Source organism: Gadus morhua, chromosome 8, assembly GCF_902167405.1.
Source record: "Gadus morhua chromosome 8, gadMor3.0, whole genome shotgun sequence".
Lineage (NCBI taxonomy): Eukaryota > Metazoa > Chordata > Actinopteri > Gadiformes > Gadidae > Gadus > Gadus morhua.
The window spans coordinates 8,689,334-8,715,651 of record NC_044055.1 but is presented as its reverse complement, the minus strand read 5'-3'; the positions used below and the strand labels follow the sequence as shown (position 1 = coordinate 8,715,651).

The window sequence follows — 26,318 nt, the reverse complement described above, 5'->3', positions numbered from 1 at the left end:
GTTATTAACGGCGTTAACGCAAACCAAATTTAACGGCGTTAAATTTTTTATCGCGCGATTAACGCAATTATTTTATAAAAAAAAAAAAAAAAACTTTTTTTTTCTTTTTTTTCTTTGGCTGAAAACAAAGAAGCAGTAGCCTGACTGCTATGTTTAAAATGACATTTGTTCAAAGCAGTCGTTTAATTGCACTATAGGCTCTTTTTTTGTATCGTCCTGTTTTGATCAGTGTATATGCCAATGTTGTTATCAATAAAAAATCATTTGCACAAGGCAAGCCGATGCACTTCACCATGTTGATAAGAGAATTAAAATGAGAAGAATTATGGGACAAAAAAATCAAGGGATATTTAGCATAGAAAAAGAATTTGCGATTAATCGCGATTAATTAGAGTTAACTATGACATTAATGCGATTAATCACGATTAAATATTTTAATCGCTTGACAGCTCTAGTCAATACGTATGTGGTCCTACGGCTACTGACTCCTCAAACCCCACATCTCTCCATGTGCTCCAAACCTGTTATGAGAACTCAGATTGCATATTTTTTTCTCTCTCTGCTTTATGTTTGCCTATTTATGGGGTTATCTTCAAAACATACAGAACCTTGCGTGTCATAATGTAGAAAGTTTCATACAAACGTTCAATGATCCTAATCAAACTATCAAAAACGTATTTCTTCGTGTTACCTCACAATGAGACAAAACCGTTTCACACTAAAACATAAAATATACAGCATGTACCCAGTAAGCCAAATACAACCACAACCCCAAGCACGACATGCCGCAGGCTCCAGACTCACGCACGGCGTTTCATATTACAGCTCAAACATTGATTTCCGACACCAGCCCAAATGGCTTGCACTGGAGTTGAGGGGGAAAACAAAAGCGAGTGGCACAGACAAGTTCATCATCACCGTGTGGTTGTCAAGACAATAGAACAAAGTCCTCAGTGACGTCGGAGGCACACAGCCAGCCCTCCGCTTGTTTCCATGGTGTAGTGCCATTACACACAGAAGACCCATAGAGACCTAAATTGGAGCGGGCTCCTGTGGCCGGCCATGGAGAGAGCGGTAGAGAGTGGGACAGCGAGAGAAACAGAGAGAGAGATGCTGAGATGTGCATGAGAGCACAATGAATGAAACTGTGCATCCCCAAACTCAGCACTATAGCCTTTACCCAACCGTTCAAGCCTTGTTCCCCTGATAACATCCCCCCTCCCTCCACCATAACTCTTACACTCTTTATCTCTTTGCCCCCCCTCCGCTCTCTCTTATCTCCCTACCATGCTTCCTCCTCTCGTCCTGTCTTCTCCCGATCTGTAACCAAAACAAACAAACACGTATTGTCTTTCCGTGACTCGCTCACTCTCCCATGTGCTCGTTCTCTCTCTCTCTGGCACACGCTCTCCCAGATCTGTAGTCGCGGCCACGCACAAACCCGTCAACAAACCCCCCCTCCCACCCATCTTATCTCCTGGTGCGACGCCGGTTTTTCACCCCCCCTGGAGCACGCTCACCGATAGTGATGTTGAAGCCGTCGATGCTGAACGTGGCGCTACGACCCTTCTTGAACCGCTGCTTCCGAGAGTTGGCTTCCATCGCTTGCGCGGCTTCCATCCTCACTGCCCTTTTGACTCTGCTTGTTGCTGCTTTCTATGTGCGTGTGTGTGTGTGTGTGTGTGTGTTTGTGTGTGCGTTTCAGCTTCTGTTGTTTTTTCTTTTTGTGTGTGTGTGTGTGTGTGTGTGTGTGTGTGTGTGTGTGTGTGTGTGTGTGTGTGTGTGTGTGTGTGTGTGTGTGTGTGTGTGTGTGTGTGTGTGTGTGTGTGTGTGTGCGTGCGTGCGTGCGTGTGTGTGTGTGTGTGTGAGAACAAAAAGTAGAGGGAGAGAGAGAGTCGGGGGACTGGGGCCCCACCCCGTGGAGGGGGAGCGCTGTATTCCTCTGACTCCAGCTGAAGTGAATCGCAGGAGGGTAACTGTCGGGAGGCTAGCCCGTTCGTGTGACAGCGCTCAGGGCTGGAGGATTTTGCGCTGTGTTATTCTCATGCCTTCTCCACCCCCTGACGATTGCCTTCCACCCCTCTCCCTTCCTCTAGCACTCTCTCCCATCCTCTCTAGCTCCTACTGACTATTTCTCCCGCTCTCTCTCTCTCGATCTTCATTCACTCCCCCACCTCTCTTCCGCGCTCTCTCATTAACTCGCCCCTCTCATTGTCATATGATTTTCCAGGAGGTGTGTGTGTGTGTGGGTGTGTGGGTGTCTGGGTGTGTGTGTGTGTGTGGATGTGGTGTGTGCGCCTTTGTCAATATGGGTGAGTATTGAAAATGTAGGTGTGTGTGTGAGATATTCCATTGTATTTGTGTGTGTGTGTGTGTGTGTGTGTGTGTGTGTGTGTGTGTGTGTGTGTGTGTGTGTGTGTGTGTGTGTGTGTGTGTTCTTTCACAGTTACTATCAAAGCTGCTATGCAGCGATATCATTTTTGAGGGGACCTAATAGGGATTGGCTGAAGCCTATACCTGACGTTTTCAGCTCTGTAGCTCACTAACTCTTAACCAATTTATTGGATGCCCCACACACCAAATGACCCCAAATACCAAGATACAAAAGTATAAAGAGATTGGATTTTTTTGATAAACTGTAATTGCTGCAATCAAAAATGTAGTACAATTACAAGCCTTGTTTTATTATAAAAAACACTATTCAAAGCACTTTTCTTAACAAGGTATTTGTCACAATTTCTTATACCAGGACTGGGGAAAAAATCTCATAGATCATGTCACTTAAGCAGACATAGCCCTATTTGTTGATATCGGTGACAGAATAATAACCAGCCTGCATCTCACGTGGATTCACTCTGTGTTTGTAATTGTTGTTTTTTATGTAGGTTTGTGCTAAAAAGAGTAACCTTAAACGTATTCACACATCCCCAAGTTAGTTTAAACTTCTGAAGTATATTTCTGCACACTAAAAGGTTGCTCCCCGCTGATTCCTTCTGTTTTATGTGAGACTCAGCCACTTCAATAGAAGATGAGCAAGAGCATTTTCCAAAATAGTCTCTATGTCTCTATACTGAATAACCGAAGAATTACGTGGCCAGAAGATTATAGTATTTGCATGTCAGCATAGTTCTTACAATGTAAAGCAAAGGCTTTCTAACTTTACAACAGCACTGTCCACAGCTGATGGTCTAACTGCATAGAGATACCGATACCACTATCGGAAGGTATCAGCGAGTATGCAAGCCTATGGGCCAGTTTGAAACCATCACGTGACTAGCTCATTGACTACAATGAAAAAGAAAATCACAAATACGTGCAGTGTTATGCTACGTTTGTTAATGGTCGGAGATTTGAAGTCGGAAGTGGGAAACACCGTCAACTCCGACCTATTCGTGTTCGAGCTAACAATTCGGAAAAAATGGATGCTCACGCTTAACTACGAGAATACAAATTTATTATAAATAATTATAAATTATAATGAAAAAGGTTCTAATTTGACTGTAAAAATATATTTTTCAGAAAAACTAGATAAGAAAAGAAAGTTCTACAAAATGTATTCTCTGTACATTTATTGACATCACATTTTTGCCATTTAGCAGAGGCTTTTACAATGCACAATGCAATATGCTGTATCTGTAAATTCATACAGGGTTAATTGTATGCATCTTTTAAAATAAATAAATAATATATATCCCAAAAATAAATCGTAATCGTTTAAAAATATCTATATTTCCCTTAAAACAGATTTTCACCTGTCCTGTTTGATTGTATGTTGTTTGAAACACTGTATTCCTGCCATCTTTGCAAGGTCTCTCGAAAAAGAGATCTTCAAATCTTCAATGGAAATCACCTGGTAAATAAAGGTTTAATAAAAGTAATGCAAAAGTAAAGTTTGTGTGTGCGTGCGTTCGGGCACGTTTGAGTGTGTGTGCACACACAAAAGTGGGTATGTGTGTGTCGGTATTGATGTGTCTGCAAGTGAACGTGACTCCTCCCGCTGTCAAGCATTTACACTTAAACAGTCATCCCTGCTGCTGAATGGCACAGCCGAGGTAACAAGCCTCACATCTTGGATCTCTCTCTACAAAAATCACACACACACATAAAATAAATGTGCATGCATACAGAAATATAGATCTATCACAATGTTTTACGACGTAAAATGTAATTATGGTGCATGCTATATGAAATGCTTTCGGCCCATGAGAGCTATGGTTGCGTATGATGAGGTAGGATTACACCTTCAGTAAAAGCACCACGCCGACACATATGGACACTCAAAGGGAGAGAGCATGCTAAATTTAAAAGGTCAGCGTAGAAACTGATCCGTTGCCATGGGCTACCAAAAGTCTCTCTGTTTGGAGTCCACATCACCATTCCTTTGTGTTATTACCAATAAGAAATTATTATCACCATTCAAACCTCTTTTTTTTACTCTCGTTTGAAGCCATGCTCTGTTTGCAGAGCTGTTTTTCCAGAGAGATGAGAATGGTGAGATTCGGGCTACAGGGCTATTTTGGGAGCTATCTTGTAAAATATGCAAAAATTCATTACATGCATCAATCCCCCGTTGAAAAAAACAACTCTGTCTACTTCTTCAATCATACACACATTGGGCAGGTCAACAGGAGATAAAAAACATTTGTCTTTTAGAGCCACCTGACATTTAGCGATGACATATTTCCTGTTTCACCCATCACCTGATTAGTGTGAAGGACCATGGCCAATGATTTCCACACATGCTGTAACATGATAACGTGGCGGAAAACTAATAACCTGACATTTACTTATGATTAACATTTTATTGTTTGTTGATAGTGCAATTCAAAGATGAGCTTGGAAACTCTCTCTCTCTCTCTCTCTCTCTCTCTCTCTCTCTCTCTCTCTCTCTCTCTCTCTCTCTCTCTCTCTCTCTCTCTCTCTCTCTCTCTCTCTCTCTCGCTCTCTCCCACTCACAATACTCACCCCCACCCACACAAACAACCTCCCACCATCTCTGAGGTAATTGCTCTTTGTAGCTCTCTCTCATGGTTTTCCCTCTATTTCAAAGCCAGTGGTCTCCCTCTTAAACTCCCTCTCCATCCCTCTCTCCCTGTCCCTCCCTTTCTCTCTCTCTCTGCCACAATGCATTTATCGATTATTCAGGAAGTTACTCTTCATACTGATTCTGATGTGGCTAGAAAAGGAAACAATAAACAAATATTGATGGAGGGTTTCTTTTGAGGTTATAAGGTTGTGTGTGTGTGTGGGTTCTTGTATACATTTCGCTTTCATCACCAGGGCAATTTAGCTTTTGATTTACGATGTGAGTTTGGTCCTGCAAAGCATACCTAGATCTACCTAGTCTCTTTTCCTCCATCAGGGTAGTGTGACTTGGAATTTTTCACCTCTCATTATAATACACTCTGAGAGGCGAGGATGCCCCAGTGAACTTGTGACTCTGTGGGGTCTGTGATAAGCTCCAGACATTTCAAGTGGCAATTCATTATCAACCACATAAGGATCAGACCTTCTTTCACTTTTAGCGTCCATTATTGTAACGCGACCAACGGCATGGTGTGAATTAGCTAATTACAATTACTAACCCTTGATATATTCTCAGATTATACAAGCCCACTAGATATTTTCAACACTGATTCTTGCCGTCTCCCTTCAGACCCTTGAAATGGTTTTTACCACTAATTGCAATAACGCCCTGCATTCACTAAATATTGCGATACAATAGTATGTTGTTTTTTTTGGAATTTGCTCAGGTTCTACAGGTTGTGGGTGTCCACCGTTGTTGTTAAAAGAAATGTGACAGAACAGAACGTTAATAGTGGACCTAAGTGACTACAGGCAAATGCACTAGCGCCCTCTGTAGGACGGTACCATTAACTTATCAAAAAATAAAGAAAAACTACACAAACGCATTTTGAGTCAACATAACCATAAAAAATATTTAAAATACAGCCATTACCACTAAAGATTTGCAAAAATAGAGCAAGAGTCGCAAAACCACAGGGGGAGCATAAATCCTGCAAAAATGTCCAAACTAATCATTTGGCAATTATGCCGTGATTACTCTCCAACCTCCCGGATACCAGAGATGAGTTTGTGACTTATTCATGGCTTGAAATGGCTCATTTGTCTCAGCTGTTCATTTCAGAGTTTTTCCAGGAGCACCGCTCTGTCTTGTCTCCATACCCCTCTCCAGATCCATCACTGGGCCGGCTGGCACCTGGTTTTCTCCCCTCCTCGCCCCCTCTTCCATGAGCCCTTTTGGCACTCGCCTTTTTCATTAATTGACATATGGGGCTGTTTCCCTATTGAGATATGCATTTCCCACCATGTTCTCCTAAGAATTTCTATTGAATGGTCTCAGAATTTCATGATTTTAATTTAATATAAACGATTTAAAGGGGTGCTTTTATGACTGTCATGTAAACAATAGTATGTTAACAATAATAATCAACAAACATATACAAGCTCCTCTCAACTTGTGTTAAGAAGTCAACTGTGAGTCAGAGCCTATCAGCCTCTTCTTTCTGATTGCTTTTAATATTCCATGGACGACATGTAACTGTTCTGATTGTAACACCACCGCACCTCAGCAAAATGACATGTTTACAGCCTCAATCGCGAGTCGTGACTCTCGCTAATTTTACATTTGTACAGCTATTCTTTGTGTTCTATTTTTTCATTGGCCAATAAGCATCTGACTTTTCTTCACACTGTCCCACTGCAACTGCTTTTCATCGGATTAGACAACAAAGTAGAATCGAATTGATGAAAAATCATTGACACTTTGCATCGTTTTTATAGCGTCTATATCGTCTATAGCGTCTATAGGTAGGCCTACTGTGTAAGGGGGAGCAGTTGTCTATGCTGGGGTTACTGTTTGTGCATCAACAGCCGGCTAGCGCCTGGAAGGTTGCTGCTAGCCAGCTGAGTAGTGGGTGGTGTTCCATGGGAGGGGGGACATGGGACATGCCCCCCAGTGAAGCATACCAGCTGCCTGGCAAATATGCATCTTGTGTCGCCCAAACATCTGCGCATTCCTTTCCAAATATCCATTTCCTTCAAGGGTCAATACAGAGCATCAACGTCACCGTAACTAGGCAACAGGGAGACCTTTGAAGTGCGATGTGTGAACAGTGCACACGTTACGCCTCGGAAGGGAAGGAGTTAATACGGAACTCGGTGCTCATTAAGAGCCCCGCAATGTTTACGATGTTCACGCTCTGGTCCTCTGTGTTATTTTTAAGCAGCAATTGTCTTCTTCGCCTTCCCGCTGATGCTGTCTGAAACCGAAGTTATTAAGTGTTGATGTGACTTCAAATTGTACGATCAAGTTCCTTTTGACCATCCACCCTGCGGTTCGTTAAGGTTTAGTGAGCGTGCTTTCTGAAGACGGATTGACCACGCGCAAAGATTTAAATAACATTCTGAAATGAAAGCAGCAAACCTGACAATTATAATATTGTTTGAAAATAGAAATCCCAAATACTTACTACTGATTGGTGAATGTAATTTGCTTTCAGACATGAACTACGACGGAATTTCTGGGCAACATTTAAATAGTGAAGTATTGTTATGTAACTAAAATATACACACTGCGCTGAAATGTCCTGTGATCATCTGATGCTTTGTCTGCACGCAAACGTATTGTTAGCACAGAAATCCACACCTGTTCCCTACAATTTCCATTGAGAGTAAACTGTCTCTCAACCTTTGGTCTGGGCATCAAACGCCTGCACATGTTATTACTTACACACATTTATCTACACCAAAGATGGAAGGACACAGGGGTGTGTTCGTATGTGTGTGTGTGTGTGTGTGTGTGTGTGTGTGTGTGTGTGTGTGTGTGTGTGTGTGTGTGTGTGTGTGTGTGTGTGTGTGTGTGTGTGTGTGTGTGTGTGTGTGTGTTTGTGTGTGTGTGTGTGTGCGCGCAGACATAGCCACTCTTGTTTCAGCTATAACAGTGTGTGCAAAAATGTGTAGGCAAATGTATCATTAGTATTACATTTTTTAGGGCGGGAGGTGGGATTTAGGAGAGGTCAGACAATATGTGGATTCGTATATCTATGAGAGGATATTAACATAATTGTACTTAGCATTCTACATGTGTAAGGAATGATTGAATGTCATGCACGCATGTTAGTATCGTGGCATGGCTCTGAATCACTTCACAGTCCCCTGACCCTCATAATGATGACATCATGGGGACCTCTGTGGACGGCGTGCCGCCTCCCAAAAGAACAGTGTTGGGAAATTATGATCGTGTCATTAAACTCAGGAGCACATCACTATTAAGAAAACATCGACGCAATCAAAGACAAAAACAAGCTCATTAACAGGGCTCCCCTAGACTCCGCCGTGAGGCAGTGGAAGCGTGCAAGCACAAAGTGAACTGTGTGTTTCACTGTTGCCACAGTGACACCCCTGTGTAATTAAGACATACAGGGAGCCAGCCATTTCCCCTGCTAAACGGTCATTAGAGAATCCTTTAAGGCTAATGCTGAATCGCTAGCTCCGGGTATGACAGGCTTGACAAAACAAGAAACCAAATGATCAAAGAATATCCTGACAAGTATGACGTGGAAGCAGGGTTCGTTTGGCACACAAACCGGGTTTTTGGGTTGAATCCTTGGTAACCGACCTAAGTTTGCACATGAAAAAGAAAAATGGGTGGCCTCATCATTGGGTTCCCCGCGGGCTAGATGAGCAGAGTGCCTTTGATTGGGCCGGCTTCCCTTTCACACCCCGGTCAGAGAAGCTTCTCCTCAGAGGATCACAGGGAAAATAAACTACAAGCAAATATTTGAACTGAGTCCGAAAAAATGAACCGATACTATCCATTTAAAGTTAATTTAAAAACATGTTTAGTTTAAACATGTAGACAGCCGTTCAGCCTGTAGAAATTTATCAAGGAAGGATTACGGGAAAATCGGATCAAAATATCAAAATTCACATTCTATATTAAAGCTAAAGAATATATATATATGGATCACAAATATACATAGAATATACAAATATATAAAACGATATATATAGAGAGCATGTAGCCTATATAGAGAGAATATATAATTTTGTGTGATTCAAGAGCTATCCTACACATTATTTGTCCATGTGAACTGTGCAATCACATTGCAAGAAAATAGAGGCGTTTCACATTTCCACAGGACTGCCGACACATAAGGTTTACTATGGCAGAAGTACGACATGCACTGCAGGATACCATCTATATATGACCTAGTGGATGTGCTTGCAATGTAATCAGAGCCATGGTAATAACAGTCCTTCAACACGATGGCCATTATAGAATGGTATTCCTTCAGTTGTATGTATTTATGCCTGACTATTACAAAGTCAAGAACCAAAATCATCTTGGCCATGTCCCCCAGTAGTAGTAGCTCAAACATAGGCTATAGAATAAGATGGATATAGGTGCATCTAGCCTATGTTTCAGATTGAAGGGTTTTAAATGTCACGGTGGTTTACATGTGAGTTAACTGTTATGTAACATCTTCTTACATTAGACCTTTCATAAATTAGAGGATAATGCCTGACGAGTGAACGGACTAGGCTGAATCGTGATCCCCCCGGAGATAAATCAGTAGATGTTTCAGGTGAGGCTAGAGGAGGAGACTCCTCGCCTCAGGTGCTATTCGCCAGGGAGCAGGGAGGAAATAAACAGCAGCCCTCTCTTTATTAGTGACCATGGAAACGACACAAGTCCTATTTTGAGAGGCCTGTCGGGGACAGGAAATGTTTTTCCTTGGAGAGCAGAAGCCGAGAGTTTGGTGGCCGGTGGCGCTGAAGCGAGTCGACGGTTCGGACGACTCGTTTCACGCGATGGCAACACCAAACAGAAGCAGGGATTAACTCTAATATTCCAACAGGAATAAAATACATTAAAAAAAAAAAAAAAAGCATAAAACGAGAAGGGTAGGCTACTATTAATCCCCCCGAATACGATTCTAATCTGGAGCGAGTTTTTAATAGTGTGTAACGGTGTGTAGCTAGCTAATTCTGAAACGCCCCACGTGTTCAGAGGGAAACCAGGTGAACCGAGATTTATACTTGTTTGGTAGGCAATCTCGTTGTATTTTCTAATTTAGGCATATTAAGGAATAGGAACACATTCAAAACACTGTTAACACTCATAACAAGTGACAATAAGTGATATCCTTTTGCCAAAGGGGCAGATACAAACAATAATATCACCTTGCTCAACGAACAGCCATTTGAGATCCACATGGGTGTTTCATCGCAACTCACCATGAGACGACTTGGAAGGGGGCCTGGGTCCATCTCCCTCCGGCGGAGCGAGCACCTCGGACAGCGACTGCCGCGTGCTCTGTCGTCCCACCTGGCTCGAGGTCACGTTCGAGCGCGCGCTTCTCTTCTTGACCCGATCAGAGTCTGGCGCGGTGCTGGATCGCGCGGTAGCGGCGGTGTCATCGTGGTCCGGTTCCGAGCCCACCTTCACTAACGCGTTGCGTGTTCTGGTGAAGGCAGAGGTCACCGAGCCCATCACCAAAAGGGTGACACCTTACTCTGAGCCGCTTGAAGAAGTGATGTGTTTTAGCTTGTCTATCATTGTCATCCGAAACGCAGAAGCCTACTAGGAAATGCTCGCTTACCTTAACCAATGATACGCTATGCAAAAGTTTTTCGCTGACCCTAGTAAACCTTCCAAGATCTAGCTTTCTAAAAACTAAATTCCAAGCGAATATCCATATTTCATAAGCGGAGGCTTTAGAAACATAAACAGAGTATAAGCGGGTCCTGCCTCAGTCTGTCTGCTCAGTCCTCTCCTCGGAAACCCAGTCCCTACTAGTAGGCCTAAGGGACGTCACGGAGAAAGTTGTTCTCTTGGCAAATAAATCTCGTGGGTCAGGCCCGCAAAGACAGAAAATTATTCCAAATGAAGTAAACAAATCGGCCCTAAAAATAGATAGCCCCAGGTGTCCCGAATAATTAAAACGGAAGGGAACATGTTGTTCGACTTCGTCATTATCTATAAACATACAGGCTGCATGTGGTCTTCTCCGCCGTTTTTGTGTTTGGTCTGCTGAATGCGTTTACACGACATTTAAAACATCATAGTATAATTCCGGCTTCATTGACAAAGCAGTTTGGTTCCAACCCATGTGCAAAAGACGCCAGCAGGTGTCAGTGAAACACAATCTTTTCATGCTTTTTATTTCAAATGACAGTTTACGTTGCTAATGTTATAGGTTAAGAAGGCTATCCTTTTTTGCCCAAACTTAAAGCCTTACATTATATAGTTAGCTATATTTCAATAGTGCAATACCTGGGTAAACACAGGTGAAATAATTTAATATTAATCATTGGCCAACTTCATCTTGTTGAAAAAAAAAAAACCTTGGGAAATAGGATCTGGTATTCTTATTACAGATCAATGTAAACCCTATTTGTTGTTATCATCGGTAATTTCTCCTGAATCGCACACAAATAAATTCACTTCCTGAAGATCGTGGATATCCATAATCCCAACTTTGTGCACAGAAAAGGGGTCTTAATATTTTATTGTTGCTTAATACCGGATATTTATTAGAGATTTCAATCGTGTTTATGACAGTATTGGGTTACCAAGGTCATGACTTGAATAAGCATTGCTATTGTTCCAACTTGTTTTTTGGAAAATCAATGTGACAAAGAAAATAGGTTCAGCATTTAGAGAAGCAAGATCCATTTAACTGACAGGTTCAAATCTTGTACACATAAAGGCACTTTAAGCAGCAGTTATCTTTTTGCTGAGTGGTTGGTCTCTTGTTTGACCGTAAGCTTGGGTCGTTCACAGCATAACAGCCAAGGACTTTAATCATAATCTTCATGGTTCTGTGTGGACTCGTTGACCACCTAGACAAAGAGAAAGAGGAAAGAGATAGTTGCTCCCTTATATATAAAAATCAACACACCACCTACACAGGGACACAAACACACTCATACACACACACATGTGACCATTACCGTCCCGTCAATTTAAAATCACTTGAAGTTGAATACCTGTCCATCCCTGGTCTCAATTGTCTTGATGAGGACTTTCTTGGATGTTGTGCTTTCTACGTGAGGTCTGGACTCAATCATGGTTTCTACGGTCATGAGGGAAAGAACACAATACATTTTTTATTTTTTTTCAGATGACAACATGAAAGAAATGACATAAATGAATGTTTGAAACCGTTTCTACCTCTCAGATTCATAGATGAGAAATTAGCCATAGGAACGGAAATCCTGTTTAGAGTACAGGACTTGTGATTAAATTCATGGGATTGAGTTGAACTGTATGAAGCAGATATTTACAACACCCAATAAAGCCTTGAAGGTTGTCTGTGTTTTACCTGCTCTCCTCTCCTTCCAGCAGCTTCCTGTAGGTGGCAATCTCGATGTCCAGGGCCATCTTGACATTGAGGAGGTCCTGATACTCACGAAGGTGGCGGGCCATCTCATCCTTCATGTTATGAATGTCGTCCTCCAAACGGGCAATAGTGTCCTGGTAACCGGACGTCTCCATGGAGAAGTTCTCCTCCGTCTCCCTCATCTGCCGCTCCAAGGATTCATTCTGGGATGGCGGCCAGAACGCAGCACAATGGTCCTCAACGAGCCGTTATGCAAACGACTTAATGATCCTCCAACGAGACGAATCAGCTGATGGCTTTTTCTAATGAACTCACGTTTATTGCTTATTTTCACAAATAGGGAATCCATTTATTTTGTCTGTCTTGTCTGATGCACGGTTGGTATGGAGGGGGTACGTTTTTGCAAGAAGCTACGGATTTGACTGTTGTTTTTTGATACGTGTGTGTTGACTACTCACGGTTCCCTTGAGGGCATCAACCTCGCAGGTGATGGTCTGCATCTGGCGTCGGTAGTCATTGGCCTCCTGCTTGGCCATTTTTAGAGCTTCGTTGTTACGAGCGGCAGACTCGCTGAGGTCGGTAAACTGGATAAAGCAGTACAGTTAGAAGACATGGACCTCAAGTATTAGATCAGTTGGTGCAACATGTATTTGCACTATTGCATTCATAAACTTGAAAATCCAAACTAAATGTTTTTAGGGATTCAAAATTGTGTTTATTTCATGAAGACCTACTACAAAATAATGATAAAGCACAATCTGTTTTTACAATTGATAGATTGTACTTTTTAGTTTACATTTACAATGTAACTATGTAAAATGAATTGAATGAACCAACTACAACACCTCACTTCAGCTCTCCCTCCTCCTCACCTTTGATTTGTACCAGTCCTCTGACTCCTGGAGGTTTTTGCTGGCCAGGTTCTCGTACTGCATGCGGACGTCCCTCAGAGCCGACGTCAGGTCAGGCTTGGCCACCTCCGTCATGTCCACCTGGAGGTGTTGCTCCTGCACCTGGACGTGCATCTCCACCATCTCCTGTAGCACGGTAGCACACAAAGGCATACGGGGGATACTTTGACAACAGGGTGTGGGTTGTAAAACATGGGTTCTGCATGCCACTGTCTGAATGCAAAGTGTCAGATGATCACTAACATGTGATGGCTGCCCTGATTTGATGCATAGAGGATTTATTTTTACACAGGTTTGTAAATATCCAAATGAAGCGACAATATCTTTTATAATATAAGGTTTTCCCAGCTGTTTTATTTGTGCTAACCTCATCATGCAGTTTCTTGAGGAAGTTGATTTCGTCCTGGAGGGAGTCGACCTTGCGCTGCAGGTCCAGTCGGGCCAGGGCAGCGTTGTCCACGTCCTGTAACCAAGACAGATCCAGGTAATTGGCGGTGTTGTGTGGGTGATGTGTGTGGGCAGTATCTGCTGTGGTGCTTTTGTCAACACACACGTGCACCACACATGCATGAACAGAGAGGCACAAACACATGCACACACATATTGAAACACAGCGACAAACACATACATGCTCAGTGATCACACAATCACACACACACACACACACACACAAACACACACACACACGCACACACACACACACGCACACACATACACACACACACAAACACAAACACTCAAACAGAGGACCCAAATACATCCAATATAAAGTGACCACAGTCACATGACGTGCCATTGCAGATAATGCTACTTTGGAGGACTGTGTGTCCTTAGTGTCTTCTCGTGGTTCTTATCTACTTTAGACATCGTAGGGACTTTTGGGGCTATTATCAGTGATCCCAGGCTGTAGGCATAAATTCCTGGCACACGTCTCTGGATCTGATCAGCAAAATGCTGCCACGGGCAAATTATGAGTGAAATCTCTCTCTCTAACTTTTTGTCTCTGTCTTCTGCTGTCAAACACACACACACACACACACACACACACACACACACACACACACACACACACACACACACACACACACACACACACACACACACACACACACACACACACACACACAAACAAACATACATTGACACACACACACACACACCCACAGACACACAAACTGACAGCAAAAACCGAGTGCTTTGTCAGGGGTTTGTCGGTCAGAGTGTGGTATCAGCAAATGAAGCCGTTTACCACCCTGCTTGCCAAAGACAAAGTCTGCTATTCAGCAGAGTCTCCACCCAAAGGCCCCGGGGGCGGTCTGCATTAAGACCTGACTCCAACGCTTCAGTGCAGGCCCTGTCCTACTGATCCCTGGGCAGCACTGCTGCCCTTTACAACTGAGACCCAAGGTCGATGCTCGTTCTGCATGATCTATTGATCACAACGCACACACTTTTAACAGAGTGTATCAGAGTTACCAAGTCAAGATGTAATAGTATCAAATGGTTTCTCTGTTTTCATTCTGTGTGTGCAATATGTTTTTGTGTCTGTGAGTCCAGAGGCTTCACCTCACTAAAAATGATCACACAAACGAATCGACCAGAAGAACCCGCAGAACAACATGACAATTTGCCTGAGCACATCGTTTGTCTTTAGCAGGACCTAACCTCACGTCTATTGAGCCACTTTTACCAGGTGGACTAGTCTGATGTCCTCAAAGTGTAACATACATTTAAATTTGATGAAAAGTGAACGATGCCAATGGGAGGGGACAACCTTAGACTCGTGCCCACATTTCTTCACGTTCTAAAAGTGCTACTGAGTGCCTCCTGGACCCGAACCAGACAGACGTCACATGGTGGCCCGGGTCTGCGCCTAATGGTGGCTAGTTTCCACAGATCCTTGTGTGTGTCCATGCTCAGTCAGTCGCACCAAAAGAGATCATCTCCCCTCATTGCAGGCCTTGTGTGCCAGGTCTGGTGCCAGTGTTGGATTATAGTTAGTCTGATGTTGTGCAATCAGTGCTGCATTGCATTCCCATCCTCTTAGCTCACCTCTGAGGATTAGGGGGGGGGGGGGGGGGGGGGGGGGGGGGGGGCGGGGGGGGGGGGGTCGGTGAATTGATTGAGTTTCTAGGTTAAAAAAGATCACTTAATGGCAAAAATCGCCCTTTCTTTTGACGCTTTGATATCCTTTATTTAGGAATAAAGCAGTAACAAGGTTGTATTTCTGTAGCAGCTGAGAGTATAGTTTTGGAATGAGAAAATGCCAAAATGCCCTCTTTATGCAATGCGAACTCACTAGTTAATCACTTTCCTTATTATTGTCAATGTGATTCATCATTTGGACGGGACAATGGAAGGACCACAGACCCAATGGCTGTTCTACACGGGGGCCTACGGGGGCCAGTTCCCCTGTAGACATGTCCCTGGCCCCCCCTGTGGCCCCACGTGCTGAACAAATAAAATAATTATGATTTTACTGATTTTACGGAACTAATCTGACGTAACGTTCTACACGGGTAACTTAGAGCGGCACACCCAAACACCGTGCTGCTTCTGCTCGGTAAATGAGAGCTCAGCGACTACTCTTAGAGAAAGGAGCCACGATTTCTCCTGTTGCAACAGTCGAAGCTAACGGCTTCATTTCATAAGTGACTTGTTGTTCTTGCACATAATAGAAGCTAACAACTTCATTTCGTAAATTACTTGTTGTCATTGCACATAACCATTTCAAACTGATGATGAAATTAACTTTGCAAATGTCTGGTCTTGATATATTTAGAAACGTAATCATAAGCAAACTCATCGAAGCAGAAGCGAGTATCCAAATGTCAGTATCATTGCTAGGTCTAGGCTAGACAATGATGTGATGTTAACCACATATTTTCATCCGTTTTGGCTGCTGCATTGGGATAACAAATACATTTGAGTAAAGAGTAGAAGGCTATGCCCATGTTAATTAGAAGAGGGATGGTTATGCAGCGAAATCTAATGCATGCCCCAACTTTTTTTTCTTCTAATAGCAGCTATCATGAAATGAAGAAAGAACAGTAGAACAGGGAAGTTTTCATTGTGCTCTTTAGACTGTGCAAGAATGCTGTAACCCTTCCTGTAAGCACAGCATCTTGGGAAAACAGTTTATACATAGAATAAAATAAATAAATAGGAAATTGCATATTGTTTTGCACTTCGTTGTACCCTTGAGATTTTCGACACACTGTATGTTCTACCCTGTACTGTATTTTTTCTTATGGCCCTACCTCTCTTGCACGCTTGTACAAAACAAATGTTTACATGATTTTTGAAGACTAAGGGCATATGTTCCATCAATTTAAGACGGTTTGAAAGAAAATACAGACCCGGAATTATAAACTCTTCTACAAATTAAATGTTTTGATGGTTTTAAAGTAAAATAAAGTTATAATCTTTAAATATCATTTTTAGCCTTTTTTTCGGTGTCCATCTGGTTAAACAATGGCCCCTCCTTTGCCCCCCCTAGTAAAATGTGTCTATAACCGCCACTGCACAGACCTATTGTAATCCTTTCATCAGGTAAGCATCATGGTGGCCCAACGTACAGTGATTACAATGTATGTGTAGCCTAATACTGCACCTGTCTGAAGCTCTGCATGTTGGCCTCAGCTTCCTCTCGCTGGGCCATCTCCTCCAGGAGCCTGCAATTACGAAAAGTTTAAATAATTACACATTTAAAACCCTTTTTTTATCGAAAAGGACCCTTGGGGATGTTGTTAATTGAACAAATATAAATACCAGTGCATACCTGACAACTAATGATAATCATATCTAAACATGCTGATCAAAGACGCCAAACAATTTGCCTTTCAAAACTGCAACCTACTTCTCTCTGAGTCTCTCGATGTCATCTACAAGGTTGTCTCGGTGGACCTCCACGCGGGCTTTCTCGTTGGTCAGCTGGTCCACCTGGCTCCTTAGCTCTCGCATCTCCTCCTCGTAGAGGTCTCCGATGCGGGACGAGCCTTTGCCCCGCAACTGCTCCAACTCGGCCTGCAGGATCTTGTTCTGTTGCTCCAAGAAGCGCACTTTGTCGATGTAACTGGCGAAGCGGTCGTTCAGCGACTGCATTTGCGCCTTTTCATTGGTGCGGTTCGTCTTAAACTCTGTGTTGATCGCGTCAGACAAAGAGAAGTCCAAGGTCTCGGATGCCAAGCGGGTCGTGGCCGAGCTTCGGACCCTTTGCGATTTGGATGCATAGATGCCCGGGCTGGAAGAGAGACCGAAGGATACGCGCGTAGAGCGCACCGGAGCGAAGGATTGGCGGCTGGAGTAGGTCGACCTGGACATGGGCCTCTCTCCACCAAACATCTTTTGGTAAGAAGAGTGGGGAGCTGTTTTGTAAGACATCTCGTCGGTCTGGAGTAGTCGCTGTTCGCAAGCAGATTGATGCCGTCCTTCTTTGCGCCTTCTATAGCCTAGCCACAGTAGTGCCCGCGGAGCGCGCCCCTGACCACGTACGCGTAAAAGGTGATTAGTCATTTAGACTCTCCGCGTGCAAATGACGGGGTTTGAGTGACAACCTGAGGACCCTGTTAAAAAAAACAACCCCCCAGTAATGCAGAATGAAAGATTCTGCATCCTAATTCAGTGGTTTCACTGAACTTGCTTTTCATTTTTATTTCTGTGTTGAGTGTGTGTGTGTGTGTGTGTGTGTGTGTGTGTGTGTGTGTGTGTGTGTGTGTGTGTGTGTGTGTGTGTGTGTGTGTGTGTGTGTGTGTGTCTGTGTGTGGCGGTTTTAGGCCCGGGGCATGCCCCCCCCCCCCCCCCCCCCCCCCCCCCCTCAACAATCTTGCCCGGGGCGTAACTGGACCTAGGATCGCCACTGTGTGTGTGTGTGTGTGTGTGTGTGTGTGTGTGTGTGTGTGTGTGTGTGTGTGTGTGTGTGTGTGTGTGTGTGTGTGTGTGTGTGTGTGTGTGTGTGTGTGTGTGTGTGTGCAATTAAGCCCACACCTTTTGTTATTGCACCCCCAGATAAATAAAAAATAGATAGATAAAAAAGCTAACATAAAAATACAATTTCAATCACACATTATTCAAATAAAGCACAATAGCCCAGTAAATCCAATAGCATAAATAAAAACAATCTGTGGCCTTTGATGAGAAAAATGCAGAACAGAACAGACACACTGGGATAGAGGCAGGGTGTGGTTCCTTGGCGTAGGGGTTTGTATTTCCCCCAGTCATTCCGTGGTGCCAGTCTTGTGACCCACAGACAGCATGGTAAGCAAAAACAAGGGGGTTGCTTATTCTCTGTTGTATTAAAAGGAAGATAGCAGAACATTTTATTTAAGATACAGATATTAATTAACAGGATACAATGTCTGTTTGTTTCATTAAATACTATTTCTTTATATTCTCTTCTTAACTCATCTCCATTGCCATTTCTCATTTAAACATCTCTCTCTCTCTCTCTCTCTCTCTCTCCCTCTCTCTCTCTCTCTCTCTCTCCCTCTCACTATGTCTCTCTCCCTGTCCACTGCATTAAGGTGCTGCAGAGCTCCCACGTTCCTGCTGCAGTGTTGCTGGAGAGGGTCTACAGTCCGCCAAGCCAATGCTGTCCTCAGCCTTATTTCCATGGTAATAACAACTCTGCATTGAATGGGCTGGGAGGCAGTTGCTCATGGGCACTTTCTCCTCAAATTCATGGCTGTTGTGGATGAATCAGGTTATCTGGATGTCAAGCATGTGAACATCTTTGTTTTCTTAAGCATGTGATGTGCTGAAGTGTGTCAATGTATCTGATAAACAAGAGTATTCAATGTATTAGGTTACAATGCTCCATGGCTCCAATCCCAGCCAACTGGAAGGTCCTGGGTTCAACTCAATGTCTGCGGTCTCCCTGTTTGGTAACAGTTGAGAGAAATGCATACACAACACATACTTATCAATGCCATGCAAATGATCAATATAAGATGTTTTGTTGAAAATAATGATATTGTTAATCGATTCAATACAAAATAAAAAACTGTTCCAGCTGTGATGTGTTGTCTTATAGTATTTTGTCTGCCCAAACAGGCACCTATCCCCTCCGGAGCTTAATACAGCCTGTTCATCTATCTCTGTTACACTGAAATCAGTGGAAACTATAACAGTGTGTATCTCAATCCATTGAAGAGACCCAATAAGGGACCTGGCTGAATGTGTTAAGGTGTCACATGCTAAAGGCCTTTGAGGTACTTTTAGAACTCAACTGATGAGATAGCTAGGTAACTCAGACAGTCAATGAGATAGTCTAAAAATAACAGGAACTGCGAGCTGAACTAAACAGCTGGACTAAAAGATAGAAGCGTAAAAGATATACATTTGTTAAGCTGGATTCTATTAATTTGAGTGAATTGGAATGCTTTCTCTCAAGTTTTTGATCATGAGATAATATATCTAATTGAAGAGGGTAAGTAAAGCCCACTTTAATCGAGAGAACTTCAACCTAGGAGATAAAAAAAAGGTGGGGGAAAAAGTTTCAAATGATTTCGAAAAATACGGGTGCCCAGCCAAAAAAAAGATACCACTTACAAAATCATGTTTGGCTGGAAAAGGCAGACCCTATATGCAAAGGACGTCCCCCAGTTAACAACTTAATATAATTTTGTCAAAAACAGATAAATGTATGTTCACCAACACAATCAATTGAAAAAAATTTCAACTGGAAGAAGTGATTTTGGGGCTTACTTATACTTACCCTTTAATAGCTTAACTTTGCTGGCCACAGGATTTTGAAACACAAAGGGCACTGGAAGAGTTAGTGGAGGCACTTGAGGACACAGGAGTCTCTAACCTCACTGGCTGCTCAAAGTTATGTTGCTGGGCAGCCCACTTCACTCCAATGTTAATTTACCCAAAATAAAGATCCTCATTCCTGCCCGAGGCTTCGAGGGACAGACAGTAGACAGCAGTATGGGAAACTATACACAGTACACAGCAGCCATTGTGAGTATTCAGGCCAAATCAATTACTTCTTTCTAACTTGTAGCGCCTTATTGCTATGGATTTGTCTCCTGTGTTGCCAATTTTAAAACTGATTGCAGGGACAACTGAACATTTTAAAGTATGAAATAACTAAATAGGGGCGTACTTTTCTAAGTTGTGTCTTGGGGCAGATCATCACATAACATCACGGGCATTGGCCGGTAAAAATGCCTCCTTTGTTTTCATTCCCCATGATTGTGAATCACTGACCCGCATGGCTTATCGCCTTGGCAACAGGCCCTTACAATGTTGAGCAGAGTTTGAACCAGACACAGAGAGCTTCGGGGTGTTCCCTGTGGACCACAATAAGTGTTTTGAGGGTCAAAATGACTCATGAACGTTATTCCTTCTTATCTGATGATTCTTTCCAAATTATATTTCCATTTCCATTTTAGTTTGGTCAATGTCATGAATGATCGATATACTGTATCTGTTAAACAATAAAATGCAACCAGAGTTTTTGTTCTTCTCCACAGTATCCTGACATGGCAGCCCAATCTGCCGTTGTCACCTCAGGTGTCAGAAGCATATGGGTCCCTGTGGTGCATCCAAGTGTGACTGACAGCAACAGATGACATTCTCCTCTCTGTATTGCCCAAATACCCAAAAAACTTTAGCGTTTAGCTTAACATGTTAAAGGAGGTCAGTGAAAACAAGCCCATAGACATTCAACACATTTAATGAAACATACTTTATCATGTTAACATTAATACATGTTTGTATCAATCAAGTTAGTTTGGTTAGTTTATGGTTGTTTACAATTTAAATCAAATATCTTCATCGTAAACTAACTAATGAAATCAAATTCCCAACCTACTAAAAACATAGTTTAGGCATTAGTATGTTTAACAATGTACCACATCTACATGTAATGCTAAATGTAGTAATAACAAGGAGGCTTTATTTCACAAATATATATCATATTTATATTTATATTTCAAGTAATACACATAAACAGTTCATATTTTTACAATTGCACTAAAATATGATTTTTCAAAAACATAGCCTTAATAATAGACGATGGAAACAATGCAAGCAGCATTTACCATTGTTAGAGATGAACAAATCCAGATAGTTAATTGGTATTGATATTATACCATTTACCTTGTGATGTACCTTTGAATATCAAAAAGACCACATTAATAATGCTATACTTACACCTTTGAGTCTACATAACTGCTTTTAATAAAAAGGCACAAGTCATTGCAACCACCAAACTCATATAAGTCTGATGGAGAGGCAAAATACAGTACAATAAAATAGCAAATTTCAGGCTTTTCTTCACTCTGTGATTCTCTTCACATCATTCAACATTCAGGTCAGAATACAAACATCCGTGTCAGCCAAAGCCTTGAACAAGTCACATCTCAGGGTTATACATTCATAAGATGGGACAGTACTGCCCACACCTCCGACGGAACTCGTCAACTGAGTCCTGTGCTAGCAGTACATGCCCTGCTCCACCAGGGGGGGTTGTAGCCGGTGCAACAGCTGCTCGATCCCCCTCAGGATGCACCCTGCTGTCTTGCATCTTGAATTCCACTGACGCGAATGAAGAGAGACTGCCGTTCTTCTTAAGCCACGTTTTGGAAGTGTCAACAGTGGGCGAGACCTTTAGGCCTTTTCCTTTGCCGTTACTTGCTTTCCGTTTTGAACTTTTTATGCTGAGGTCATCCAGAAAGGGATCTGAGTCACTTCCGTGTGGCATGTTGTAATAGTTGCATTTAGGTCTGTGAGGCTTAGCCATCTCTTCAAGATCTGAGGAGGATAGGACTGCAAGGGGGTGTTGGTGGGTCAAGGCATGTTGATGAGAATCTTCACTGGTGTTATCTGGAGACATACCCGGGGAACTATCTGCATCGTCGTACATACCCATCAGGGCTGGGGGGGATTTACGGATTAAGTGGTTTTCCTTAAGGAGCCATCTACCTTTATCTATCAAAACGCCACCATTTGAATTCAGATCTGCCACCTGTGATGCCACCTCTGGGTCTGCCTTCAGCGAACCGGCAGCACTGGAATAAGAAAGGTCCTCTTTTGATGCCGTACCAGAGTGAGAGGAAGAAAACGTTTTTAACCCTGGTCCTGAGTTACTTTTAAGGGATGGAATTGAGTCAGTGAGCTGAGAAGTCTGATCAGACATTTCAGATCCAGGTGCTGGATCCCCATTTCCAAGAGACATGTTTTCAAGCTCATCCCCACTCCCTGTGACGATATCTATGGATTCCTGAGTGTTATATCCTCCACTCACTGAGGTCTCTGGCCTGTAATCAGATAAGTCAGATGTGTTGGGGCTTGGGAGTTGCTTCAGGCGATACAGAATGTCCTCTCTACCCTTTGTCATTAGCATTTGTTGCGTGTGTATGACCTTAGCTTGATCAGGTTCTATCCGAACGTTACCCAGAATATCGTATGTGAATTTAAGGGAAGAAGATTGAAGGGCGGAGTTAACAAAGTCTATTAACTCTTGTGATATTTCCACTGGTGTGGGTATCTGGCTTCTGTTTTCCTCTTCTTCCTCATTACCTCCGTCCTCTGATCTTAGATCATGGGCAGTATCGGACGCATTATCCTTTTCACCTTCAAACTGACTTTCATTAAAACATGATTTTAATGATCCGGCCTCATCGGTTTCCTCTTCAGTTTTCTTATTGGCTTTCTCATTGTCGCTATTATCGTTATTGTCCTCTTCACAGATAGAGATATCTGCATGAGCAATAAGCAGTTTGCCAGTTGGTTCATCCTTTTCATCATTTAAATCAGTCTCCTCCGCTCTCACACCTAAATCGAATGCATCCTCTTCATCCTCATCTTCCTTTTCTTCATCAGATGATTTTACCCCCTCAACTTGCTGTTCAGCTTCTAAATCAACCTCCTCTTCCTTTTCTTCATCAGATGATTGTTCCCCCTGAACTTCTTGTTCAGCTTCTAAATCAACCTCATCTTCCTTTCCTCCATCAGATGATTGTTCCCCCTCAACTTCCTGTACAGCTTCTAAATCAACCTCATCTTCCTTTTCTTCAACAGAAGATTGTTCCCCCTCAACTTCCTGTTCAGCTTCTAAATCAACCTCATCTTCCTTTGATCCATCAGAAGATTGTTCCCCCTCAACTTCCTGTTCAGCTTCTAAATCAACCTCATCTTCCATTTCTTCAACAGATGATTGCTCCCCCTCAACTTGCTGTTCAGCTTCTATATCAACCTCATCTTCCTCGTCTTTCCCCTCCTCATTGTCCTTTCTGCAACTCTCCTCATCACTCTCTTCACAACTCTCCTCCCCCATTTCCTTATCTGCCACGTCTCCTTCTCCCTCTTCATCAGTTGACTCTCCTTTGTCGTCCTCTTCCGCCACCTCTTTTTCGATTGGGCTACCCTTTTCCAGCTCATCTTCCACAGAATCTGCTTCTTTTTCCTCCACAACCTCCGGTTCCTCATCCTCTTCATCAACCTCGTTTTCTTTGTCTGTAAATCCCATTTCTCCTGAGCTATCGCCTGTGGCCTCCCCTTTGTTGCTGTCTGTAAACTCCCCTGGCTCGGTCTGGCCTTTATCTAGTTCTTTTTCATCTATTCCCTGCTTACACCATTCCTCCTCCTCACTCTTCACCTCAAGGATTTCCTTGTTAACGTCCTCACCCACCTCTGGCGTGCTAGCTTCCTCCTCTTTCCATCTTTCCATGTCATCCTCTATATTGTCCTCACCAGCTTCATCCCTCTCCCTTTTTGCCTTGACACTCTTTAAACTGTTGTTGTCTTCATCCTGTGTCTCCTCTAGTACTTCTTCCTTATGTAAAACCTTTTCAAACTCCTCTCCGTGTTCTACTTCATTCTCCAACTCTGTCAACCTTTCCTGATATCCATCTTTGAGGCTATCTCGCTCTACTTCTTCCTTTTTTGCGTTTACTGATGTTTCCGAACCACAGTCATCGGTCACTAGCCCTGGCTCAGAGAGATTTTCAAGGTGCTTTGATTGATCTTCATGCTCCCAAGTATCTGTCTCTCCTGCTTCTTTCATTTCCTGAACTTCATCTACTTCTGGTTTTGAATCAGAGATGGGATCATTTCGTTCTTGACACAGTGATTGTCTCTTAATAGTGCCATTCAAGTCTTCAGTAGGAAGCTGGCTATTTTCTTTTTCCTCTGCGATGCTCAATGAGTCAGGCTCTTGTGACAGTTTTGTCTCATCTGCATTTTCTTTGTGAAATCTCTCCAGTTCTTCTTCTGATTCTGAATGATGCTTTTCCCTTTCAATGAATGTGCTCTCTTCGTCTTCAGGATAGAAGCTCATAGTTTGTCTAATCGTTGATGAGATTTGCTCTCGTAGGTCTTGTGGCATGTTGAGCTCGTCCATGATGTCTGTCATATCAAACATGTCACCTGGTTCTGAGACATCTAGTGCAAACTCTTGCTCAGAGACTTTGGGTGAAAGCGGTTCACTTTTAAGCCTCTCTCTGTGCACCTGGAAATCTCTCCAGCGATCTCTGAGGTCAGAGGATGTGCTGTTATGCAAATCTGTTAGACTTGATCGCTGCAACAACTCATCGTCTATAGTGGAAATCTTCTGCAACGATTCCATCACTAGCATGGCTTCTGAAGTGCTTCTTGGAAGATGGCTTTCTCCTGCCACAGCCCCTTTTAGTGATTCTCGCAGGGTCACCGCTGACAAGAACGAAATGAAAGCTCTAGAGGGAGTCCCAAATACTGTGGCCACCTGTGTTGAGAAATCCGCAAGGCTCTTAGATTTTTTGATATTACCTGGATTCTCGGTCTCGGAGGCCCTTCTGATGCACTGACTGGAGGAGAAAAGTTGCCGTAGCACTGGATTTACTGTAGCTGGGTTTGGTAAGAGATTGGAGACGGATGACGATGGTTTGTTCTCAACTGGACCAAAGGCCTCAGAAGATCGGTGCATCCTCAATGTTTTCTCTTGCTCTGCGGGGTCTATTCTGACGCTCGGCATTGAAACGCATAGTCCCCTCAATCTCTGTGTGTTGTCTGTTGTTAAACCTTCCTGGCATAAGGGGACTAGTAGGCCAGACTTTGATGTTAGGAGAGCATCTCCATGTGAAAGATTATGTGCAGATGTGTTAGTCTGACATTCATTCACAGCGTCAGATTCGGAATCACCACCTATCTGAAAGACAACCTTTGTTGGAAGCTCCGGTTCCTTTTCTGGTTCCTTTATAGTTGCCTCCTCCAAGTATGGGACTGAGTCTGGGCTCATTTGAGTCTCCAGCCACTTTTCAACATATTGATTGACCTCAGAGGGTGAAGGATTGATAACTGGCATTGAAACACTCTCACTTAACTCAGTTGGTTTTGGTGATGCGATTTTCTTTTCACTCAAGGACTTTTGCCTGTTTAATCCCTTTTTGACCTGCCCATGTAACTGTTTTGGTTGTACAATATTGTGCAAGTTTTTCTTCATTGGAGGCCTTGCCATTTCCTTTTCAGGGATGTTTATATTGAAGCCATTTTCCCTGGGAGCCCTCTCTCTTATCTTCCCCTCTCTCTTAGTTGAATGACTTTTCACTTGGTCAATGTTGGGTGAGATGGCTTGTTTTTCACTGGATGATTTGTCTGACCTTCTCCCTTTTTTGACAGATTGAAGCAGTTCAGTTTCCTTGCCCTTCTGACCTTTTTTACTACTTTCAGATGAAGTACAACTCTTTTTACCGGCATTGTGATCACGGAGCTTCTCCGCAGATGAACTATTGGTTGTCTTTGAGGAACTATCTTTTTGTTTAGCTTCTGAGTTACTAGACGACGGGGTGCTTTTCATCTTTCCTGCAGGATTCATTGCCTTTTTCTTTGGCCCAAATCGTGCTGGATTTTTTTTTTCTTTTACATCTGCTTTAGCTGGAGTCCCTTTTGGATTTGTTTTACTCTGAGATTCATTGCTACTTTGAGACCTTTGTTTGGGAGATATCGGCTCTGACGACAGCGAGAACACTTCTTTAGGTCTGTGCTTTGAATCAGGACTGGAGGATGGGGGTGTAAAATCAACATCACCATCAACACTCCCTGAGTGTTCTCT

The 26,318-nt window shown here is 43.0% G+C and overlaps 3 protein-coding genes across 4 annotated transcripts in view; 1 reads left to right on the top strand and 2 right to left on the bottom strand.

Moving 5' to 3' along the window:
• The window catches only part of LOC115549502 (FYVE and coiled-coil domain-containing protein 1), a 141,943-nt gene extending 140,301 nt beyond the window's left edge, over window positions 1-1,642 (bottom strand). The window contains exon 1 of one of the 2 annotated variants that reach the window (XM_030364748.1): window positions 1,521-1,642. In XM_030364748.1, coding sequence (XP_030220608.1) covers window positions 1,521-1,620 — 100 coding nt within the window. In that variant the 5' untranslated portion in view covers window positions 1,621-1,642. The remainder of the gene's footprint in view (window positions 1-1,520) is intronic. The other variant, XM_030364747.1, reaches the window with a different exon arrangement.
• Window positions 1,643-11,160: 9,518 nt separating this feature from the next.
• Window positions 11,161-17,740, bottom strand: LOC115549515 (vimentin A2). Its single transcript, XM_030364772.1, has 9 exons — window positions 17,142-17,740; window positions 16,896-16,956; window positions 13,650-13,745; window positions 13,244-13,408; window positions 12,830-12,955; window positions 12,354-12,574; window positions 12,203-12,246; window positions 12,019-12,104; window positions 11,161-11,871 (listed from the first exon to the last, which is right to left on the bottom strand). The coding sequence occupies exons 1-9, from the start codon at window positions 17,663-17,665 to the stop codon at window positions 11,830-11,832; spliced, it is 1,365 nt and encodes a 454-aa protein (XP_030220632.1). The 5' UTR covers window positions 17,666-17,740; the 3' UTR covers window positions 11,161-11,829.
• Window positions 17,741-23,199: 5,459 nt separating this feature from the next.
• LOC115548625 (uncharacterized protein DDB_G0271670-like) lies at window positions 23,200-24,156 on the top strand (the record flags this gene model as incomplete). Its single annotated transcript, XM_030363388.1, has 1 exon — window positions 23,200-24,156. A coding segment is annotated over one exon (936 nt), but the record flags the coding sequence as incomplete, so codon positions are not given.
• Window positions 24,157-26,318: the final 2,162 nt, after the last annotated feature.

Excerpts from the sequence above, each read along its gene's own strand:
- LOC115549515 (XM_030364772.1), bottom strand. The coding sequence starts at position 17,665 with ATGTCTTACAAAACAGCTCCCCACTCTTCTTACCAAAAGATGTTTGGT. Across the intron at positions 13,746-16,895 it reads ACATGCAGAGCTTCAGACAG|GACGTGGACAACGCTGCCCT; the intron begins GTGCAGTATTAG and ends TCTTGGTTACAG. Across the intron at positions 12,956-13,243 it reads AGGACTGGTACAAATCAAAG|TTTACCGACCTCAGCGAGTC; the intron begins GTGAGGAGGAGG and ends TGCTTTATCCAG.